General features: G+C 38.2%; 1 protein-coding gene across 5 annotated transcripts in view; it reads left to right on the top strand.

Annotated features, from left to right (window-relative positions):
• Positions 1-213: 213 nt before the first annotated feature.
• The window catches only part of MLLT10 (MLLT10 histone lysine methyltransferase DOT1L cofactor), a 204,070-nt gene continuing 184,562 nt past the window's right edge, over positions 214-19,721 (top strand). For all 5 annotated transcript variants that reach the window (XR_016039189.1, XR_016039188.1, XM_088844148.1 and 2 more), the window contains exons 1-3: positions 214-331; positions 471-630; positions 3,531-3,610. Coding sequence is in view for 3 of the 5 variants with exons in the window: in XM_088844148.1 (XP_088700274.1) it covers positions 471-630; positions 3,531-3,610 (240 nt within the window). In the remaining 2 variants the exon portion in view is untranslated. The remainder of the gene's footprint in view (positions 332-470; positions 631-3,530; positions 3,611-19,721) is intronic.

Genomic DNA, 19,721 nt, shown 5'->3' with positions numbered 1-19,721 from the left:
CTCGCCTCGCCTCTCCCGGGCCTGCTCTCTCACGCCGGCCGCAGGGCGGGCGCGCACGCTGAGTGACGCTCGGAGGAGGAAGCGCAACCCCCTTCCCCTCCCTCGCTGCCCCTGGCCCAGCGGGAGCCCCCCCCAGTGCGCCTGTGCGGAGGCCTGCTTGATTATGTGTGCCCTCTCCGGGCTCCAGCGTTAGCGGCCGGGTGGAGGTGGGGAGGGAAGACGACGAGGAGGAGGAGGCGGAGGAGGCGGTGGAGGGGAGGTGGGGGGAGTCAGCAAGGACATGGCTCCTGACTCCTGTGCGGAACGTGAGTGACTGAGCGGCAAAGCCCGAGTGAGCGAGCGGCCGAGCGGCGGGCGTGGGGCCGGGGTGCGGGGAAGGAAGCGGGGGCGCGGTGGGCTGTACGGGGCGGGAGGAAGCACTCATTGGCTTGCATGTGTTTTTTAATGGTCCCCCCCCAACTCCCTCTTAGATGGTCTCTAGCGACCGGCCCGTGTCACTGGAGGACGAGGTCTCCCATAGTATGAAGGAGATGATTGGAGGCTGTTGCGTTTGCTCAGACGAGAGAGGCTGGGCCGAGAACCCGCTGGTTTATTGCGACGGGCACGGCTGCAGCGTCGCGGTGCATCAAGGTAAACACCCAACCGCCCGCCGGGCCGAACCCGGCCTCTCCCAACCGTCACCGCTTCCCCCACCTTGGCAGCAACTGCCAGTTCCCCTCCCGCCCCTCCCCCCGCCCCGCCCCGTTCCGCGGCCGGGGTTGACTCTGAGGGTCCGCGGCGGGGCGGAGTGGGTGTGGGCTGTGCATGTGGGAGAAAGTGCGTGTGGCCTGCACTGTCATGTGATCCTGCGCTCACTCTCTCAAGTGTCACTCGGCCGCCGCCTGCGCCCGGAGCCGCGGTTCTGCGGCCCGGGGGAGGCGGGGGCCGGCGCCGAAGGGGTGCGAGGGGCCGGGCGCGCGCCCCCAGGCCGTGGGTGCGGGTTGGGAAGCGTGGAGCCGCCTCCCCCTCCCGCCGCTCGCTCTGCCGCAGTGTCTGGAGACTTCCTGTGCCATGGAGTCGGGCTCGGGCGCGCGGCGCTGGGGCGGGCCGGGGGCCTCGGGGGCTGCCCTGCGGCCCTAGATTTGCGGCGGGCGCGGGGAAGGACGCCGGCTGCCGCGCATCCCAAGGTTCCTGGCTCAGACCCTGCCGCCGCCGCTGCGGACTGGCGCTTCCCGCGGAGAAGAGGCGGAAGGCGGCTGTCGCAGTCGTGCCGCCCCCGGGAGCGGCTGGGCCGAGCTTCGCTGAGCTGCCCCGGGTGGAGGCTGAGGCTTGTCGGGATGGCTGCCTCGGGCCGCTTCCGCAGCTTAAGTGACCGGACAGAAGAGGAGGTGGCGGTGCCGCCAGGAACTTGGGGAGCATCTTAGTATTATTTTGGGGTGTTACCATTCGGTGAGTTTTGGGGATGTAGAAAAAGGTCAAGGACACTAGTAAGGTAGCTTTCTGGCCATGGAAAGTTCTGATTTTTTCCATTTCAGGTGGTAAGGAATTGAGGTTGGAAAACTAGATAATTTTTTGGTGGCTCTTGTACTTCTCTTATTAGGCACCAGCCTGCGCCCCTTCCCATTTTTGAATCTGTCATTGAGTGATGCAGATGTTTAGTAGTATATTGGACGCTAGTCAACGAGAGAAAGCCTCAGCCTAAGGGACTAGACTGCAGTCTTCATAGAATGGGATCTCAGAACTGAAATGGAGATTTAGGAGGTAGTAAATAACCTAATCTGAGGATGCACTTATTCCCGGTTCTTTGAAGGAAGCTCAGAGTTGCACACCTCACTTTTCTAAGGAGTGTAAACAATGTGAATTGAAACTACTGATTTTTAAGGTCTGAGAACCTGGTATATTCTATTGTAGTGTTCGTTGGTTCTTGTGGAGGTGTTTCTTATGAATTTGGGTGATAAATGATGCTAAGTAGTCTCATCTCCCAATTTAGAAAATGTTCATTTAAAACAGATAATTTACTCTTTTTCTGAATTAAAATACAAGTTTTTTGGGCACTAATGCAGTTTTTTTTTTTAAAATAAGATTTTATTTTTTGATGTGGACCATTTTTAAAGTCTTTATTGGATTTGTTACAATACTGTTTCTATTTTATGATTTGATATTTTGGCTAGGAGGCACGTAGGATCTTAGCTCCCTGACCAGGGATCGAACTCCCATCCTCTGCATTAGAAGGCATAGCCTTAACTACTGGACCGCCAGTTACTTGGTACCTTTTAAAAGGGGTTGGGACTTCCCTGGTACTCTGACGGTAAAGAATCTGCCTGCAATGCAGAATAACCCGGGTTTGATCCCTGGGTGGGGAAGCTCCCCTGGAGAAGGGAAAGGCAACCCACTCCAGTATTCTTGCCTGGAGAATTCCGAGGACAGAGGAGCATGGCAGGCTACAATCCATGTGATCACAAAGAGCTGGACACAAATGAATAACTACCACTTTTAATAGGGGTTCAAAGTTTAGCTTTTGGAGTTTTAGAAATCTATGTTGATTTTATATTCTTTAAATGCTTTCCAATATTTGATGTACTTCCATGTTTCCTCTGAGCAGGTTCATTTGAGAAAATGTCAATGGGATTATTAATGTTTTTAGGTTTTTGGCAAGTTTTAGACTATGAGTTAAGTAAATGTTAATATGGAAACAATTTTTAAAGTAGACTGATTTAGATATGTGATATGTATTCACATCACTACATTAACATTATACATTAGAAATAAACCTGCAGTTTGTTTTTTTATGAGATATAATTCACCATGTTTATTATTGAGATATAATTCACATACCATGCAGTTAACCCACTTAGAATGTACAACGCAATGGTGTTCAGTATAGTCACAGTTTTGGATTTGTTACTACAATTTTATAGAACATTTTCATCACCCTAATAAGAAACCTTGGAGCCATTAACAGTTACTCCTCATTTCTCCCTAACTCCCCCAGTTCTAGACAACCATTAATCTACCTTCTGTATAGACAGGCAAATGTCTATTCTGTACATTTTATTTAAATAGAAGCATTTCACTTTTAACATTACATTTCATTTCATTTCCTGCAGTAGCTTGTTTATTTTGAAAGGTGATTTGAAAATAATTTTTATTTTCATGTATTTAAAATGCTTGATATTTAAACTTTAGGATATAGAAATGAATTAATGAATTTGAATTAGTGAATATTCATATATCATTATAGGAATGAATAAGTTTATGTAAAAATGTGTTAAATTTTATCTAATATTTTTATTGTAAAAGAATAAGATTTGTGATGTTTATTCTTTTGAAATGAAATAGCAAAAGATTACTTTTCTAGTACTTAAAATGTCATAATTGTAACTTGGTGATAAATGATAAACATAAATATAACATGTTTTAGTTTTTTACAAAGCAGTTGGTTTACGTGAATAGTTTCAGAGGTATTACTTTAATAGGACTTTGATACAATGTTTGCTTTTCCATAGTTATTCAACCTTTAACTTATTTTCAAACATTCTGTTTTCCAACAGCTTGCTATGGCATTGTTCAAGTACCCACAGGACCGTGGTTTTGCAGGAAATGTGAATCTCAGGAGAGAGCGGCCAGAGTGGTAAGGACTGTTTATCAAAAACTTTAAAATACTTCAGTGAGTAGCTTAGGATGCTACATACTCAGGTTTCAGTTTGAAGGGTTTTCAGTCTTGTTCAAATACTGAATTTGGGCCAAATATTGACTTACAGTTTTAAACTGGTTTTATAAGATCTGAAAAACAAATTGAACTGCATATTGATGGATACTTAGGGTAAAACACAAAGTTGTATTTTGGCTTTATTGGCCCTGCCTACTGGTTAAATTGGCTAATCATGGTTGGAACATAATGGCAATAGGACATACGTAGTTATACTGAGATAATTCTGCTAGGTTCTGTTTAAGGAGTAAAAAAAAAATCCATCAGTATTTAGTGACTCACGTTTCTTTTTATTACATCTGTACATGTATAGTTTAACTTTGTTCAGTGTTTTCAGACATTCCGGCTCTTTGGCAAAGCAGCATAAAAATCTTCCTTTTTTTAACTTGGCTGGCTAACCTTCTTTCTGAACACTTCTGTAAACCTTCTGTAAGAATGTGAGAAATGTTTATTCTTTGTGGCCAAAAGCATTTTTCCAGTTGAACTTCTAGAAATATGAGGGAAGAATAGATTTTATCTTCATTAATCATATAAAAGTATTACCATTTGCAGTGTGGTAGTTTTTTCCTCTTGGTGTTGACTAGAGAATTTGACAGAAGTTAGAAAACAAGTATTTCAACCTCTCTACCTACATGGAGAGCGAGAATGGAGGTTTTTAGTTTTGCCTGGGCAATTTTCGATCAGCAGAAACAATGGCTGAGTAGCCTATGTAGGATTGTGAAATCAGAGCACTAGTCTGTTGATATGTGGTGTTTGTGTGTGAGAATGCACTGTAGCCGAGTTATAGTTCTTCTAACATTACAGAAGTGGAAATTAGCAAGTGGAGGATGAAATTAATGTAAAAATTTCAGGACTTAATTTATGTATAGATTTATTCCCCCCTCCTCGCCCTGTAACATTTTATGGTTTGGGGTTGATGGGTCACCAAGCAAAGGAAATTATGCTTTATTTTATTAGTAAACATTGACAGTAAGGTAAAGCTCTTCCACGGCATGACATAGTAGTTTCATGGCCAGAGAAAGATGAGAAAAGAGGGAAGTGGGTATCAAGACAGGGAGGATAAGAGGTGAATGGGAGTGGTAAAATGCCAGGATTATTTGCCTCAAATACCACTTCTTGCCTGTTTCTATGCCTTTTTCCTGTCGATCAAGATATCCAGTGAATAAGGTAGTTATCTTAAAAGGTACATTGGAAGACATGTTTTATGTAAGCTTTATTTGCCAGGATGTGGGGGTCATTAATTAAAGAACAGGCAGTCTTTTCTGAATTCCTATAGTGTACAGTTATAAAAGGTAGGGTTATAAGGCCATAGTTTTATATATGTATATAGTTAAATATAAACTCATATATATACTTATATGCATCCTCTTGTTAAAAGGATATAGTAGCCAAGAAACCTAGCCTGAAAATACATCCATGAGTTAGAATGGGAATTGAATTAGTCTTAATGTTATTTATGGTTTTCTCTGTGTATCTGCTTAATTCTTTTCCTTTCTACAGATTTTCTCTGCTAGTTACTTGGTCAATAACTTTTTTTATTGTTTACTGTCAGATACTGTGCTGAATGTTCTATATCAATTATCTTCTCTAATTATCCTGTCAAATATATGAGGTAGATACCTTTTTGTTATTCTCATTTCACAGATAAAGACCTAGTAGTTTTGAGAGAAATACATACGTAGTTGGAGTCTGGGCTGTGATTAAACTCACAACCACAGTATATTGTATTGTTGCCTCCTATGGTGAATGATGGCCATACTTCAGTCCTGTCTCAAGAGGCTGAATTTCAGTCTGAATCTCATTTTCCTTTGATGGGGAAGAAACTGTCTTGGCTTTTCTAGTTCTGGATGAGTTAGTTAGCCATAGCTAGAGAGTAGAGGTGAGACGCAGGGAAATCTCTGGGTTTGGGATAGCTTGCTTTTCAGAGAAGGGGGAATTACAAGCTCACAGATACTGAGGAGTGAAAATCCAGAGCCGGAAAGCAGTATTTTTACTTAAATAGCTTGGTTGTATTAGAATGGTTTTGAAAGGGGAGGTTAGAAACTGAAAGATTTAAGTTGCTGTTATATAAAAATTTGAGAGTAGAATGGGAGTAGAAAGGAAGGGAGGGAGCATTTTGGAGGAGGAAATGACAGAAATGGAAGTGGGGTGAAGGAAAGGGAATAATCAGAGATGATTCTGAGATGTCATGGTTGAGCACTGTGGGATAGTGATACGGGTAATAGAGGATGGAGAGGAAATTTGAAGAGTAAAGAAAGTTCTGTTTGGGGCATGTTGGTTTTGATGCTGCTAGGATGTTTCATTGGAAATTTAGGGTTAAAGTAATGAAGACAAATTACGGTTGGAGCTGCATAGCAGGAATATTGGGAACCAAGTGACAACATTTACTCTAATAAAGAAGAGTGAAGGCAGAACTATGGTGAGTATTCACATTTGGGAGAGTAAGAACAAGTTACCAAGGATGGCTAATGAACTGTCAGGAAAAGAGAAACTGCAGGTTCCAGTAGCAACACAAGCAGTTGTTTATTAAAGAGTAGTTGATAGTGTACATTGCTGCCAGGGGTGCTGAAGTCCGAAGACAAGTTCTTGAGACAGCAATTGTAGTTCCCTGCTTTAGGCAGAATCCTTGTTACAGTGCACTGAAAATAGTAGGGATTGCAGGGATAGAATAAATGTTGAAAAAGTAAAGAGGAAAATAAAAATGGTGATTGAGGAAAAGTTTGATTGGTTAATAAGGGAAGCTCTTTGTTAGTTAGGCATTGTTCCGGAAAAAACACTTGAATTGCTTATTTCAAGTGAATAAATACTTTGATTGGATTTCCTTGTTTATTAACTGCAGTCATAGTTCTTAGAGGTTAAAACACTCATTGATGACTTTTTATGTTTAAATGTGTATGTGTTCTTAAGTACCACAGGCTGGAGAGATTTATTAGAAACTTTACCTACTTGTACAGTGTTAATGAGATACAGAGAGGATATTTTAGATTTTTAGATATTCTACTTGGAAGACAGGTTGAAAGTGGATTGTACAGAAAAATAAAATGGCCAAAAGCCCATTAAGGATTTGTATTATTTAGGTCTTGCTCTTCTGGCTGTAAATGAAAGATGATTCCTTTCCTCCAGGAACTGAGCTGTAACTTTCTCTTGTTGCTCTCTCTCTATTGCAGTTCCTCCTAGCTTTTTTACATTGTTAGGGAAGAACTGGTGGATGGGATATGAATAGGGTTTTAGGGATTGATCTAGGATTATACTATTTCAGTTTTAAGTTTTTTTCTTACTGAATATATGTAATGCACATAAATCACTATAAATCTGTAAAACCATATGAAACATACTTAACCACACTAATTATATATTTATATTGAATTCTACAAATTATGTTAATATGCATTTGATTGTTACAAATAGTTCTGAGCAAAGTAGAACATAAAATGCGTTATCTGTGTTCGCTACCCAGAATGAACAAATGTCCGTTCTTCATATTTGCTTCAGATCTTCCTTTCTGCTTAAAAAGAACAATAAATTAAAAAATTGAGTTGAAATACTTTTTGTATTCTCTCCAGTCTGAGTCAGCCATTACCCTTTTAGTGTCTGTGGGGTCAGTCTATTTTTCTTGCCGGTTTTATTGAGCTATACTTATATGTAACATTGGAATGTTAACGGTATACAACATAATGATTTGATATACGTATATGTTGCAAAATGATTACTACAGTAAGTTGACATCCATCACCTACATAGTTGTAATTTTTTTTTTTGATGAGAACTTTTAAGATATACTCTTAGCTTTCAAATACACAATACAGAATTGTTAACTACAGTCACCATACTGCACACTCCATCCCCAGAACTTATTTATAACTGGAAGTTTGTGCCTTTTGACCACCTTCACCCATTTCCCCCAGCCACCACTCACTGCCTCCTGCAGCTACCAGTCTGTTCTGAATTTGTTTTTTTTTTGGATTCCATATTTAAGTCCAACCATATAGTACTTGTTTTTTTCTGTCTGACTTGGTTCATTTAGTATAATGCCTTCAAGGTTCATCTGTTGTTGTCACAGATGGCAAGGTTTCCTTGTTATTTTTAAGACTGAGTAATATTTCATTATATATGTAGAGCCATCATATATGTTTTAATCCTTGTTACTGCATGTATATATCCATAAACACCACCTAGTAGTATATTGTGCAGGAATGTTATCATGTTATATATGTATTCTGTGATACAGCAACTTGTGAGATTGCCGCACCATATAAACTCATCTCGTTCATTCTTTTTATCTGCTTTTTAGTTTTCTGTCATAGAATGTACTGTAATTTAATTCCTTTATTGACTGTCGTAATTTTTCCAATTTTTCACAAATAGTGTTCCAGTGAACATCCTTGTGAATATAGTGAAGCTTGTTTTCTTTTTTTGATATAGTCTAAGAATATTATCATGAAAGTTTTTAAAATTTATTTATTTTTGGCTGCATTGTGTCTTTGTTGCTGTTCGTCTGGCTTTCTCTAGTGGTGAGTGGGGGCTACTTTCGAGTTACAGTATGCAGGCTTCTCATTGTGGTGGCTTCTCTTGTTGCACAGCATGGGCTCTAGGGTGCTTGCCCTAAGTAGTTGCAGGATGTGGGCTCAGTAGTTGTGGCTGGCAGGCGCTAGAGCACAGTTGTGGTTCATGGATTTAGTTGGCTTGAGGCATCTGAAATCTTCCCAGACCAGAGATTGAACCTGAGTCCACTGCATTGCGAGTGGGACTCTTAACCACTGGGCCACAGGGGAAGTCCAATATACAAGTTGTTTTTTTTTACATTTATAATAATCTCTGATACATTTGGACTTATTTTTTAAGTTTTCATTTTGTGTTACCTGTTTACTCTGCTCCCTGCCCCCTGCTCTTTTCCCCTTCAGGTGAAGTGATTGACTGTTCTTTATTCCTTTTTTTTTTTTTTTTTTAAATCTGGGCTGATTTGGAGGTTTCATATTCTAGTCGTTTTTTTTAAATGATTGCTCTTAAAATTTTACTGTGCCTACTTTCTGTTTTTTCTTTGAGTCCAAGATTTTATCTTTGTACTCCTTTTGAACAAAGTAGGGGACCTTAGGACACCTTGTATTCCACTTTCTTCCTGGCAAAAATCTTATTTTATTGTTGTTTACATTTTAATTCCATCTGATTTTTAATCTTCCAGTGGTAGTTTTTGTTTTAAATCATTTGTAATTTGGACTTAACATTACTTACGTTTTTGCCCCACTCAGTTTTGTATTCTTGTTGCTGCCGTTTGTGTGATTTTCTTTTTGAAAGTTTTTGGTGGTATTTTCACGGTTGGTGGCTAGTAAGGAGTAAGATTCGTTAGTCTTTTTATGTCTAAGAATGCCATTATTTTGCTCTCTTGTATGCTAGTTTGAAATCTAGGGTAATAGTTGTTTTCCTATAACTAAAGACTTTAGTTTGTCTTCTGGTACCTATTTATGCTAATAAGCAATCTGTTGACTGTTTATTCTGCTTGAAACTTGATTTGCTCTCATCCATTTTGGAAAATATTCTGCTCTTTTCAAATATATCATCTTCTCATTATATTTTCTTCTCCAGGAACTGTTACTTAGGTGTTTAATTGGCATTCTCATCCTTTTCTTCAGGTCTTTTAATTTCTCTTTTACAGTTTCTCTATTACCTCTTTGTTATGGATAATCTTTTTAGCTCTGTGTTCAAAATTACTGTTAATCCAGTCAATGAATTTCTTTTCTGAGTAAATCAGCTAGAATTTCCATTTGTTTTATATTTTTCAATTAGCCTTTTTTTCATAATATCTTGCTATTGTCTTAACGTTTATTTTACTTATTTGAACATTTAAAGCATACTTACTTTAAAACTCCCCACAGATTCTGGAATTCTTTCATTTGTTTTGTTTTTTAACTGTGGTGGTAGATGTCCTCATAAACTTTGTAATTTTTGATGGTGAGCTAATCTTTAAGAGTTGTCTTCCTTGTGATCCCTCTTCTGCTAATAACCTGGGTTTGTGAAGGTGTCCCTGAGGGGACTTTTTGCATTTGCTCTGATACTTGTTAAGAATTGTTTTTGGTGCTAGTAACAAAGGCCAGATTACAGTGGTCTGCAAATTAGCAATTTACAAATTTCCTATTTAAAAGGATTCAGAAAGGCATTTTAAAGCTTTTTGACAGCTCTCTGAGATCTTTAATTAATTAATTAATTAATTTTGGCTGCATCATGAGGGATCTAGTTCCCTGACCGCGGAAGGAACCCATGCCCCGCTGCAGTGGAAGCTCAGAGTATTAGCCACTGGACTGCAGTGAAGTCCTTCTGTGAAATCTTTAGGGATCAGACTTTTTCTGTCTTCCTGTTATACCAACCTTAACGTGTGGTTTTCATTTTTAGGATTGTTCAGCAGTCACAGCATGGCATTCACTATAACTGTAAAGAGATGTTCCAGGCAGAAACAAGGACGGGAACGGTTGAAAGTGGTTTTCCTCTCACCTGAGTTATCCTCTTAAATGAGCTTTCTCTGGTCTTAGTGATCCAGTACATCTTTTTTTTGGCTCTTATAGATTCCCCTTTGGTACGATCAGCCCTTACCAGTTCCTATCCTCATATAGCAAACTTGGTTAGAATTGTTCAGCACATCTAGGGTCTATGCTGGTGTCATACTCAACCTTCTAAGGTACATATTAAATTGATTATTTTCATTGCCTGCCTCCACTTCAATTAATTTTGACTTTTTTTTTAAAGCTTTTAAATTATTTTTTATTTGTGCCACTAGATTTACTTAAATAATTAAAAATTTGTTTTCAGATTTATCTTCTTTACTCTGACTTATGAGTGTAAGAAGCCAGGGTGGAGGATCTTCGGTGGCACTTTTTTTCTTATTTTGTGCAGGTTTTTTAGCCTATATACTCTAAATAGAATGCCTTCAAAGTTAAATATTTGCTAACATTTTTTTTTTCTCTTACTGATGATTCATATTCAGTATTTGCCCTTTTTTTGGCCATGCTGTGCTGCTCAGCTTGTGAAATCTTAGCTTCCCCATCAGAGATGGAACTTGTGCCTCCTGCAGTGGAAATGTGGAGCCTTAACCACTGAATTGCCAGAGAATTCCCTGTTCTATTTGTTTTTGAATTCAGCGTAGCATCCTAAGTTTCTGTAACTTTGAAAGAGGTGATTTTAAAAAAATTAACAGATTTAGTGCTTACCACCATACGTAGAATAGCAAATAACCAATTTCCATTGTCTCTCTTCTTGAATTCCTTTTTTTTTAACTGTGAGAAAAGATTAGTATAATAGTTCTCAGGAAGTAAGTGCATAACGTTTGTTTGTATCATTTTCTAACCTGCCTACAAAGCTAGTGTGGCTCAGTGGTAAAGAATCTGTCTGCCACACAGGGGATTGAGTTTAGTCCCTGGGCCAGGAAGTTTCCTTGGTGAAGGAGATGGCAACCCACTTCTGTATTCTTGCCTGGGAAATCTCATGGACAGGGGAATCTGGCTGGCTACAGTCCATGGAGTCACAAAAGAATCAGACATGAGATTAAATAACAACAACAACAAACAACATAACTAGTAAGATAAATGAAAACATAGCGGTACATTGATACGTTGCCCTTTGTGTCTATTGCATTTTTTTGTTTAGATTTTAATTTTTATGTTTATTCAAGTGATAAATGCACTGTTAGTAGTACTAAAAGATTCTTTTTCACACACATCAAAACAATACCTTGCTGCTTGACTCTTGGCAAGTAATGCAGAAACAGCTATTCATTAAAAATTTTTATTTTTTATTTTGGCTGTACTGGGTCTTCATGGCTGAGCAGAGACTTTCTCTAGTTGCTTTGCTTGGGCTTCTCCTTGCAGTGTCTCTCTTGTTGTGAAGCATGAGCTCTATGGTGCTCAGGCTTTGGTAGTTGTGGTACAAGGCTTAGTTGCTCTGGGGCGTGTGGGATCTTCCTGGAGCAGGAACTGAACCTGTATGCTTGCATTGGAAGACAGATTCTTAACCACTGACCCACCAGGGAAGTCCAGAAGCAGCTATTCTTGACATCAGTTTTAGATGTTGTCTTTTAGTATACCACAAATTTTGGTTAATCCAGTAGTATTAAATAAAAGTTTTGTGTTTTTATGACTAAGTATTTTTTGTTCATTTCTGAGTCAAAAGCGTACTATGATTGCTTTCTTATGTTAAAGTTTTTGTTTCTTCCTGGGATTAATAATTGTCTTGTATTTTCATTTTCTTAAATCTTTGTATACTTTGTAGGCACTTCTTAAATAATTTTCCACTTATTTAATGAATCAGGTAGTCTGTCATTTCAATTCTTCATAAATTCTAAAATTCTAGAAAAGGAAAAAAGTTTTACCGTCTTGATTGATGGTTTGCTTGGAAGGAAAGTTATGACCAACCTAGACAGCATATTAAAAAGCAGAGACATTACTTTGCCAACAAAGGTCCGTCTGGTCAAGGCTATGGTTTTTCCCGTGGTCATGTATGGATGTGAGAGTTGGACTGTGAATAAAGCTGATCGCCAAAGAATTGATGCTTTTGAACTGTGGTGTTGGAGAAGACTCTCGAAAGTCCCTTGGACTACAAGGAGATCCAACCAGTCCATTCTCAAGGAGATCAGTCCTGAGTGTTCATTGGAAGGACTGATGCTAAAGCTGAAACTGCAATACTTTGGCCACCTCATGTGACAAGTTGACTCACTGGAAAAGACTCTGATGCTGGGAGGGATTGGGGGCAGGAGGAGAAGGAGACGACAGAGAATGAGATGCCTGGATGGCATCACCGACTCGATGGACGTGAGTTTGAGTGAACTCCGGGAGTTGGTGATAGGCAGGGAGGCCTGGCGTGCTGCGATTCATGGGGTCCCTAAGAGTCGGACATGACTGAGCGACTGAACTGAGTATGGAATTCTTGGTTGGGAATAACTACCCTTCAAAATTTTGAAGCTGTTTCTCCATTGCTTTTTAGCTGTCAGTGTTTCTATTAAGAAGACTAATGAAGTTGATTCTAATCCTTTGTATTGTTCTCTCTGGATTTAGTATGTTTTCTGTATCCAGTTTATCTCTGCTATTTCTTATGGTAGTGTGCTGCCCCTCACTCATTGTACTGGGTACATAGTGTCCCTTTCAATCTGGTAAATCATGTTAGGAATCATGAGTTAAGGGAGAATTTTTTTTTCTTAATTAAAATCTTTTTAAAGCATTTTGATTGCACTGAGTCTGTTGTGGTGTGCAGGCTTCCTACTAGCAGTGTTTGGGCTTAGTTGTCCTACAGCATATGGAATCCTAGTTCTCTGACCAGGGATAAAATCTGCATCCCCTGCCTTGGAAGGTGGATTCTCAACCACAGGACCTCCAGGGATGTCCCTGAAATTATTTCTGATAGGTCCTCAGTTTTGTTGTCATTGTTTGCTTTTTCTGTATTGTTCTTTATTTGGATGTTGGACCTTTTGAACAGATGTTGCTGTTTAAGTTATCTATTTCTGTTTTACTCTCTGAGGCAGTTTCTATTTTATCTTCCATCCCTTCACCTAAATTTCTAAATTTATTATACTTTTAATTTCCAGAGGCTTTTGTATACTTTTTGAATGTTTATTTTTTATCATCTGCTTTTGTTTCTTGGGTGCATATTTCCTCTTAACTTCATGAGGATGTTAATCAGGCGGTTGTTTTTGTTTTGTTTCAGTTTTCTGAAGTTTTCTTCTGCTCTTAGGACCCTTACTCAGAGTTCCTTTGTACCATTTGTTTTGGCCTGTCTTGTTAGGGACTTCATTTACAAATTTAGTGACTTGTAGCCATCCATCTGAATTTAAGACAAGTTCATATTGAGGTGACTGGAAGCTCTGTATGTGTGGCAGAAATTGGTGGCTGATTGGCTTCAATATAGGTAATGTGGCTGGGTTCTTTTATTGGGATGCTGCCATCTGGTTAGTTTATTCAGAGGAAAATCCTCCAGTCATCTGTTTGGGATTCACAGACCTGGTTACAACTCTGAGCCAGTGGTTGCTGAAATTTCACAATTTAGAACTAGATTTTCAATAGCCCTTTGCTCAGATGTGCATGATGTCTCCAAGTCCAGATTTCCTCTTGTTTACCCTTTCTGCAGTTTTCTATGCTGAGGGAGAGCGAGTTAACCTCGTAGTGTATAGTGAAGGAATTGGCGCGTGCGTGCGCACATGTGTTAGGTGGGGGGAGGTAGAAGGGGTGGAAGTGGGGGTGTTGATTGTTCTCTCAGATTTTATCTCATCCCCCCCAATTTTAGCTTTACTTGACACCATCCCTCTTGGATACATACACCACCACTGTGCATGGCAACTCCCTACACCCTGTTGTGTGGTACCTCAAATTTCTCTAGTTTTTGCTGCTGTGTGGTCTAAGATACATTGCTTTTGGAGTTGTCATACTGTAGCATCCTTTTCTGATCTGTTAAGTAAGTTGCTGCTTGTCTTCTTTCCAGCTCTCCAAATTTTGTAACTGTTGTCTTCCTTTTTGTTTGTTTTCTCTTTGTGATTTGTGCCCTTTTATCTCATTCAGTTGAGTTTTCAGAAGGAGAGGAGGTATTTTTAAATTTTAAGTGGAATTAACTGCCTGAGCTCATGATGTAGTCTTTTCCCATTTCTTCCAAGGTCTTGTTTTATCTTATCTTTTTTCTGTCCTTTTTACTTTTTTTTTCCCGCACTGAGCTCACAATTGTTTTTGAATCTTCCCATGGATTTTAGTTTTCCTTTAAACATTTTCCACCTTTTTGTCTTTCCTCTTTCACTAGTGAGCCTTCTGGAAAAATAAAGCCATTAGTTGATACCTCTGTTTCAGTTGCCTACTGTAGCCTGTTACTTGTACTTAATGATTAACATATAACTTTATTCTTATTTTTTTGGCTGCACTGAATGGCATAGGGGCATCTTAAGTTTCCCTACCAGGGATCCAGCCCAGGCACCCTGCAGTAGAAGCAGGGAGTCTTAACTACTGGCCCGCCAGGGAAGTCGATTTGAGCAGTAGCATATGTAATCTGCATTTGCTGTAAGACTGTCATCATGGACATTGTCTGTTTTGTCTTTCAATGACCTTTTTTAATTTAAAAATCCATGTTCAACAAATATAATAAAGAATAGGAAAAATTGTCTACCTTTAGGATCTGGTATATTTCCTCCTTTTTGATAGCTCTATGATGCGTATTCTGTTTTTCTTTTTGTTCTGGCTGTCATGCAGTCCAGAACCAAATCTGGTCTTTAGTTACATCAGTAGTGTTAATCTGATTATTAGTATATTTGTTCTCTTCTCCTTGTCCTGTGGGGTTTAGGACTTCACCTCTTATCTCTGTTTCTCTGCGTGTTGATTTCATTCTCTCATACTACAGACTCTACTTCATGAGGCTGGAACCATGACTGCTGGCAGCTCTTGGCTCTCATCTTCTAGCCCCTTCTACCAGAAGAAGGGGCTGTCTTGAAGAATCCTGGGAAGGACTCTGATTGGCCTGTCTTGGATCATGTACCACCATCCCTGTGGCTGGAGTGGGGAGGGTACTAAGAATGACAACCCTCACTAGAACTACATAGTTGGAGTTGGAGTCAGGGGTAAGAGCAGTTTCCCTAAATCAGGGGGATGTCCCTCATACTGGCTTTCAATGTTCATTTTTCTGTTTTCTTATTGCTATAATGTAGGTACTTCATTTGTAGTCTGCCTCAAATCCTTTTCTGAAAAAATTTTAGGTATAAATAAGTAAAATATCACAAATCCTAAAATATCACAAACTCCTATCCATTCATTCTTCAAATCATTACATTTGACTGCTAAAAAGTCTTGTCACTCTATTGATTTTTTTTTTTTTGCTATTAGCTTCATATGGCCAAATCCAAAACTTTGTTTCCATTAAAGTTAATCTACCTTCAGCATTTAAAACTGATCAGTCTATCTTTCTTGCAACTCTCTTTATTCATGACTTCTGAGAAACTGTTTTCTTCTTTTATCTCTTTAAACATGACCTTTTGGATTCCTGTTTGGCATTACTTGTTTACTTCTTGAAGAAAATTTTAAGTTTACATGGTTACTTTTCTGGCCTGTTTATTTGATTAGCTCACCCTATGTAAATTTATGCATGGGTACAGATGCCTCTAGGCATCACTTAGCATCTGACAGTTCTAGCCTTCAGATCCCTGTTTGCAGTTGCCTTCTGGATATCGATGTTTAGGTATCCTAGGCATCTTAAATTTAATTTCTCTACTTCTGTAGTCACTGATGTAACCTAAGCCCTGATTTTTTGTCTAGATGATATATTTGACATGACTTGAAATATATAAAAAAGATATTCAGTGAAAATTCTTTACCCTAAACCTATAGTTTGTCCAGTTTTGCTTTCTATCTTTATTGTTAACTATTAATTCATTTCTTAGTTTTTTTATGTATGTACCTATTTTACATATGTAGATTCTTTTGTTTTCTACAAAAAGGTAGCATATTACACATTCTTAGATTGAACTTCTTTTTTCTCTTCTTTTTACCTCCCTCCTTTCAGTACAGTCTCCTCTCCCCCCACACCCATATCTCAAGATTATTGCCTCTAAAGTAAATATGATTGTTATTTCCCATCTTCCTGTAGTGTTACTTAACTGTTGTTGCAACAAAGATTTCTTTTCAGGTTCACAGTATTTTCACTATCACATATGTAATTTCTGCACAGGATATAGCTGGGTAAACACCCCTTCCCCTGCCCCAATAATAAAAATTTAGTTCTGTATATGTGTGTGTGTATATAGTAGGGTCAGATATTTATGGTGATATATATAGCTCCAGAGACAAGTAGAAATTACAGCTGCCCTAACATGGTATAAAATTTTCTTTTCCCATCTGTATTGTCCCTACCCCTCCTCTTTCCTTTCTGCACTGTATCCTCCCATAGCCATGAATAGATAGATAACTCCAAATGATTACTTTCTACATGCCGTTTTTATATGCTACCAGTGCTTTTCTGTTCTCTTAAGTCCCAAAGCCCAGAGTATTTGTTGTCTTCTAACTTAAAAAATTTTGCTCTGATTTAACTATAGTGCAGATGTGCTCATTTTTGATAATTGGGGAAAGAAAGATAAGTAGAAAAACATAATCTGATGCTGAGATATCAAGGTGGTATAGTAGTAGCGTTAAGATCATGGGCTTTGGAGTCAAGTGGACTAGATTTATGACTGGACAAGTTTATCTTCTAAGTTTCAGTTTCCTCATGTGTGAAATACCATGAAGCTCTAATAATAGTGTCAGATACTGTCAGGTGCTTGTATAGAGGAATATATCATTTTACCCTCTCAACAGGACAAAATATAGGCACTATTTTAGTGATTTTTTTTTTTTTAAATGATGAAGCAACTTAAGGCATAGAAAGGTTTAATGATTTGTTCAGGGTCACGTAAAAGTGGGCAAGCCAAGTTTTGAACACTGGACATTCTAGAGATGATGATATTGAGCACAGTACTTCAGATTATAGTTCAAGCAAGTAACTGCAGGTGTTAATACATAAGTATATGTGAATATTTTCATCTTGGTGTTATTTTAGGGGAAAATGAAATAACATCAATGTGATAGGATTAGGATGTATATTATCAGCTATCAGTACACTATTCCCTCATGTTTGGGTCTTTTGTGTGATTTCATTACTTTCTGCTATTGTATATGTATGTTTTAACCCTCTGAGTTCCTACCTTATTCCTCTTGTCTTTAAAATTATAGTTTCATTTTACTTAAGACTTTCCAGAAGTTTTTTTTTTTAATCTTCACTTCTTTGGCAACATACAATTAATGTTTATGGATAGATGACTGCTTTTGGCAACTGACTTTTGGAGAAAGTGCTAGTTTTATTTTTTTCCAAACACACTCCTTTTCTTTTATATATGGATATGTATGTCAAAATACATTTTTTTTGTCATTTGTACAAATAGTTGTGCATTGTAAGCCATAAAGGATTTTATATTTTATTCATATTCAGAGATTCCTAATTTCTTTGGACCAACACTATGCATTTTAATTTACTTTTCTCACTTGTGTGTGTGTAGGATTATCATAACTTATTTTTATTGAATTTAAAAATATTTATTTGGCTGTGCTAGGTCTTCATTACTGCCCATTGGCTTTCTCTAGTTGCAGTTGCTGTGGTTTCTCCTGTTGTGGAGCACAGACTCTAAGTGCATGGACTTAAGTATTTGTGATGCATAGGCTCAGTAGTTGTGGTACTTGGGCTTAGTTGTCCTGAGGCATGTGGAATCTTCTGGTTCAGGGATCAAACCTGTGATCCCTGGGGAGATGCAGGATCTCCCCTACATTTGGCAGGCAGATTCTTAACCACTGAACCACAATGGAAGTCCTATAACTTTAACTTACTTTTTATTGTAAGATCTTTGTTGCAGAGTAAAGAGGGTGAACTACCCACTTAAAATAATCAAGTGAGTATCTATGTATTTAGTTACCAAGCTTTAGTAAGTAGGGCATTGCCCATACCTTTGACTCTTTTGTGACTCTTGAGTGCATTCCTCTCTTCATCAGAAGGAAGGACTTTACTGAATTTTGTATTGTTCTTGTCAGTTTTATTTCAAAACAGTATTTTGTTTAGTTTTGGCTGTTTTGAACTTCTTATAAATGGAGTAATGCTGTATTGATATTTTTGATTCACTTCTTTGAGATTCATCAGTTTGATGAATATATCTATAGTTTATTCATTTTCTTTGCTGTAATATTTCAGTATGTGAATTACACCATCATCTATTCTCTTGTTGATGTACATGTAAGTTTTTGTCAGTGTTCTGCAGTTTATGAACATTTCTGTGAATGTACTTGTACACTTGTAGGAATTTAGCTCACAACTGATCAAACTGCTGGGATTACTCCAAAAAGAGTCATAAAATCAATTTGGCACGGAGCACCAGCATTAAAAAATCAGAAAAAAAATTGACAGTGCATTTTCAGTGTCTTGTGTGTGTGTATGGAATTTCAGTGAAAAGTGTATTTCTTAGAGTGATTCATGATCAAGAAGGCTTGAGAAATAATTAGGATATGTCCTAGAGGTGGAGTTGTTTGGTTGCCAGGAAGGCCACGCCTTTTCCAGAAATGGTTATTTCACTTTACTTTCCCATCAGCGCGTGGCTTCTTCGATCAACATCCTTAGTGCAGTGCTTAGTATGTCAGTCTTCTTAAATTTAGTCATTTTGTTAGTCCCATTGTGATTTTTACTTTAATTTCCTGATAATAATGATGGTAAAATCCCTTTTTATATATTTATAGGCCATGTAGATTTTCTCACTTGTGACTTGGAGATGGCTTCTCTGGGTTAGTGGTTTTTGTTTTTTTTTAATTCTTTTAGTAAAAAGTTTTTAATTTCATTGTAGTCAGAATTTTCAGGTGGGATTTTTTTGGTTGTGTTTTTGTTCTTTTTTTTTTTTTGTGGTTAATGTTTTTTTGCAACTTGTTAAATCTTGTCCTAACTTGAGGTCATGAAATGATTTTCCTATAAAGGACATTTTTTTTTTTTTTTACTGCTTTTTACATTTAGGTCTATAACCAACCTATCTGGATTTGATTTCATGTAAAGAATAAAATAGGGTGAAAACATTAATATGTACATTATATATTTATGTATTTTATATAAATTATACACATAATATATATTACATATTATATTAAATAGGAACATCCAGTTACTTTAACACCTTTCTTCTACTGTACTGTGCCACATATATGAATCAGCCCTTCATATATATGTAGATTTCTTTTTGGACTTGCTATTCTGTACTTTTGATTTGTCTTGTCTTTGTGCCAATGGCCAGTTTTAAAATTGCTCTAGCTTTTTAAAATCTGGACATGAGATATCAAATAAAATGAGCATTCATAGTTCCCTCTTGTCTTTGTCTTCTTATTTTTATTATCTTACCTGTTACTCTTTGCATTTGATAACCATTTAGAATCATATTGTTCCATGAAAAATCCATTTGGTGTTTTGATTAGCTTTGCATTCATTCTGTAAATCAGTTTGTGACATCTGTTTATAGTTTTTAATCTTTCAG

This window comes from Moschus berezovskii, chromosome 15 (genome assembly GCF_049115385.1).
Source record: "Moschus berezovskii isolate FMDL1 chromosome 15, NW_MosBer_1.0, whole genome shotgun sequence".
Lineage (NCBI taxonomy): Eukaryota > Metazoa > Chordata > Mammalia > Artiodactyla > Moschidae > Moschus > Moschus berezovskii.
Note: the sequence above shows the minus strand (reverse complement) of the source record. Positions and strands in the feature narration are given on the sequence as shown.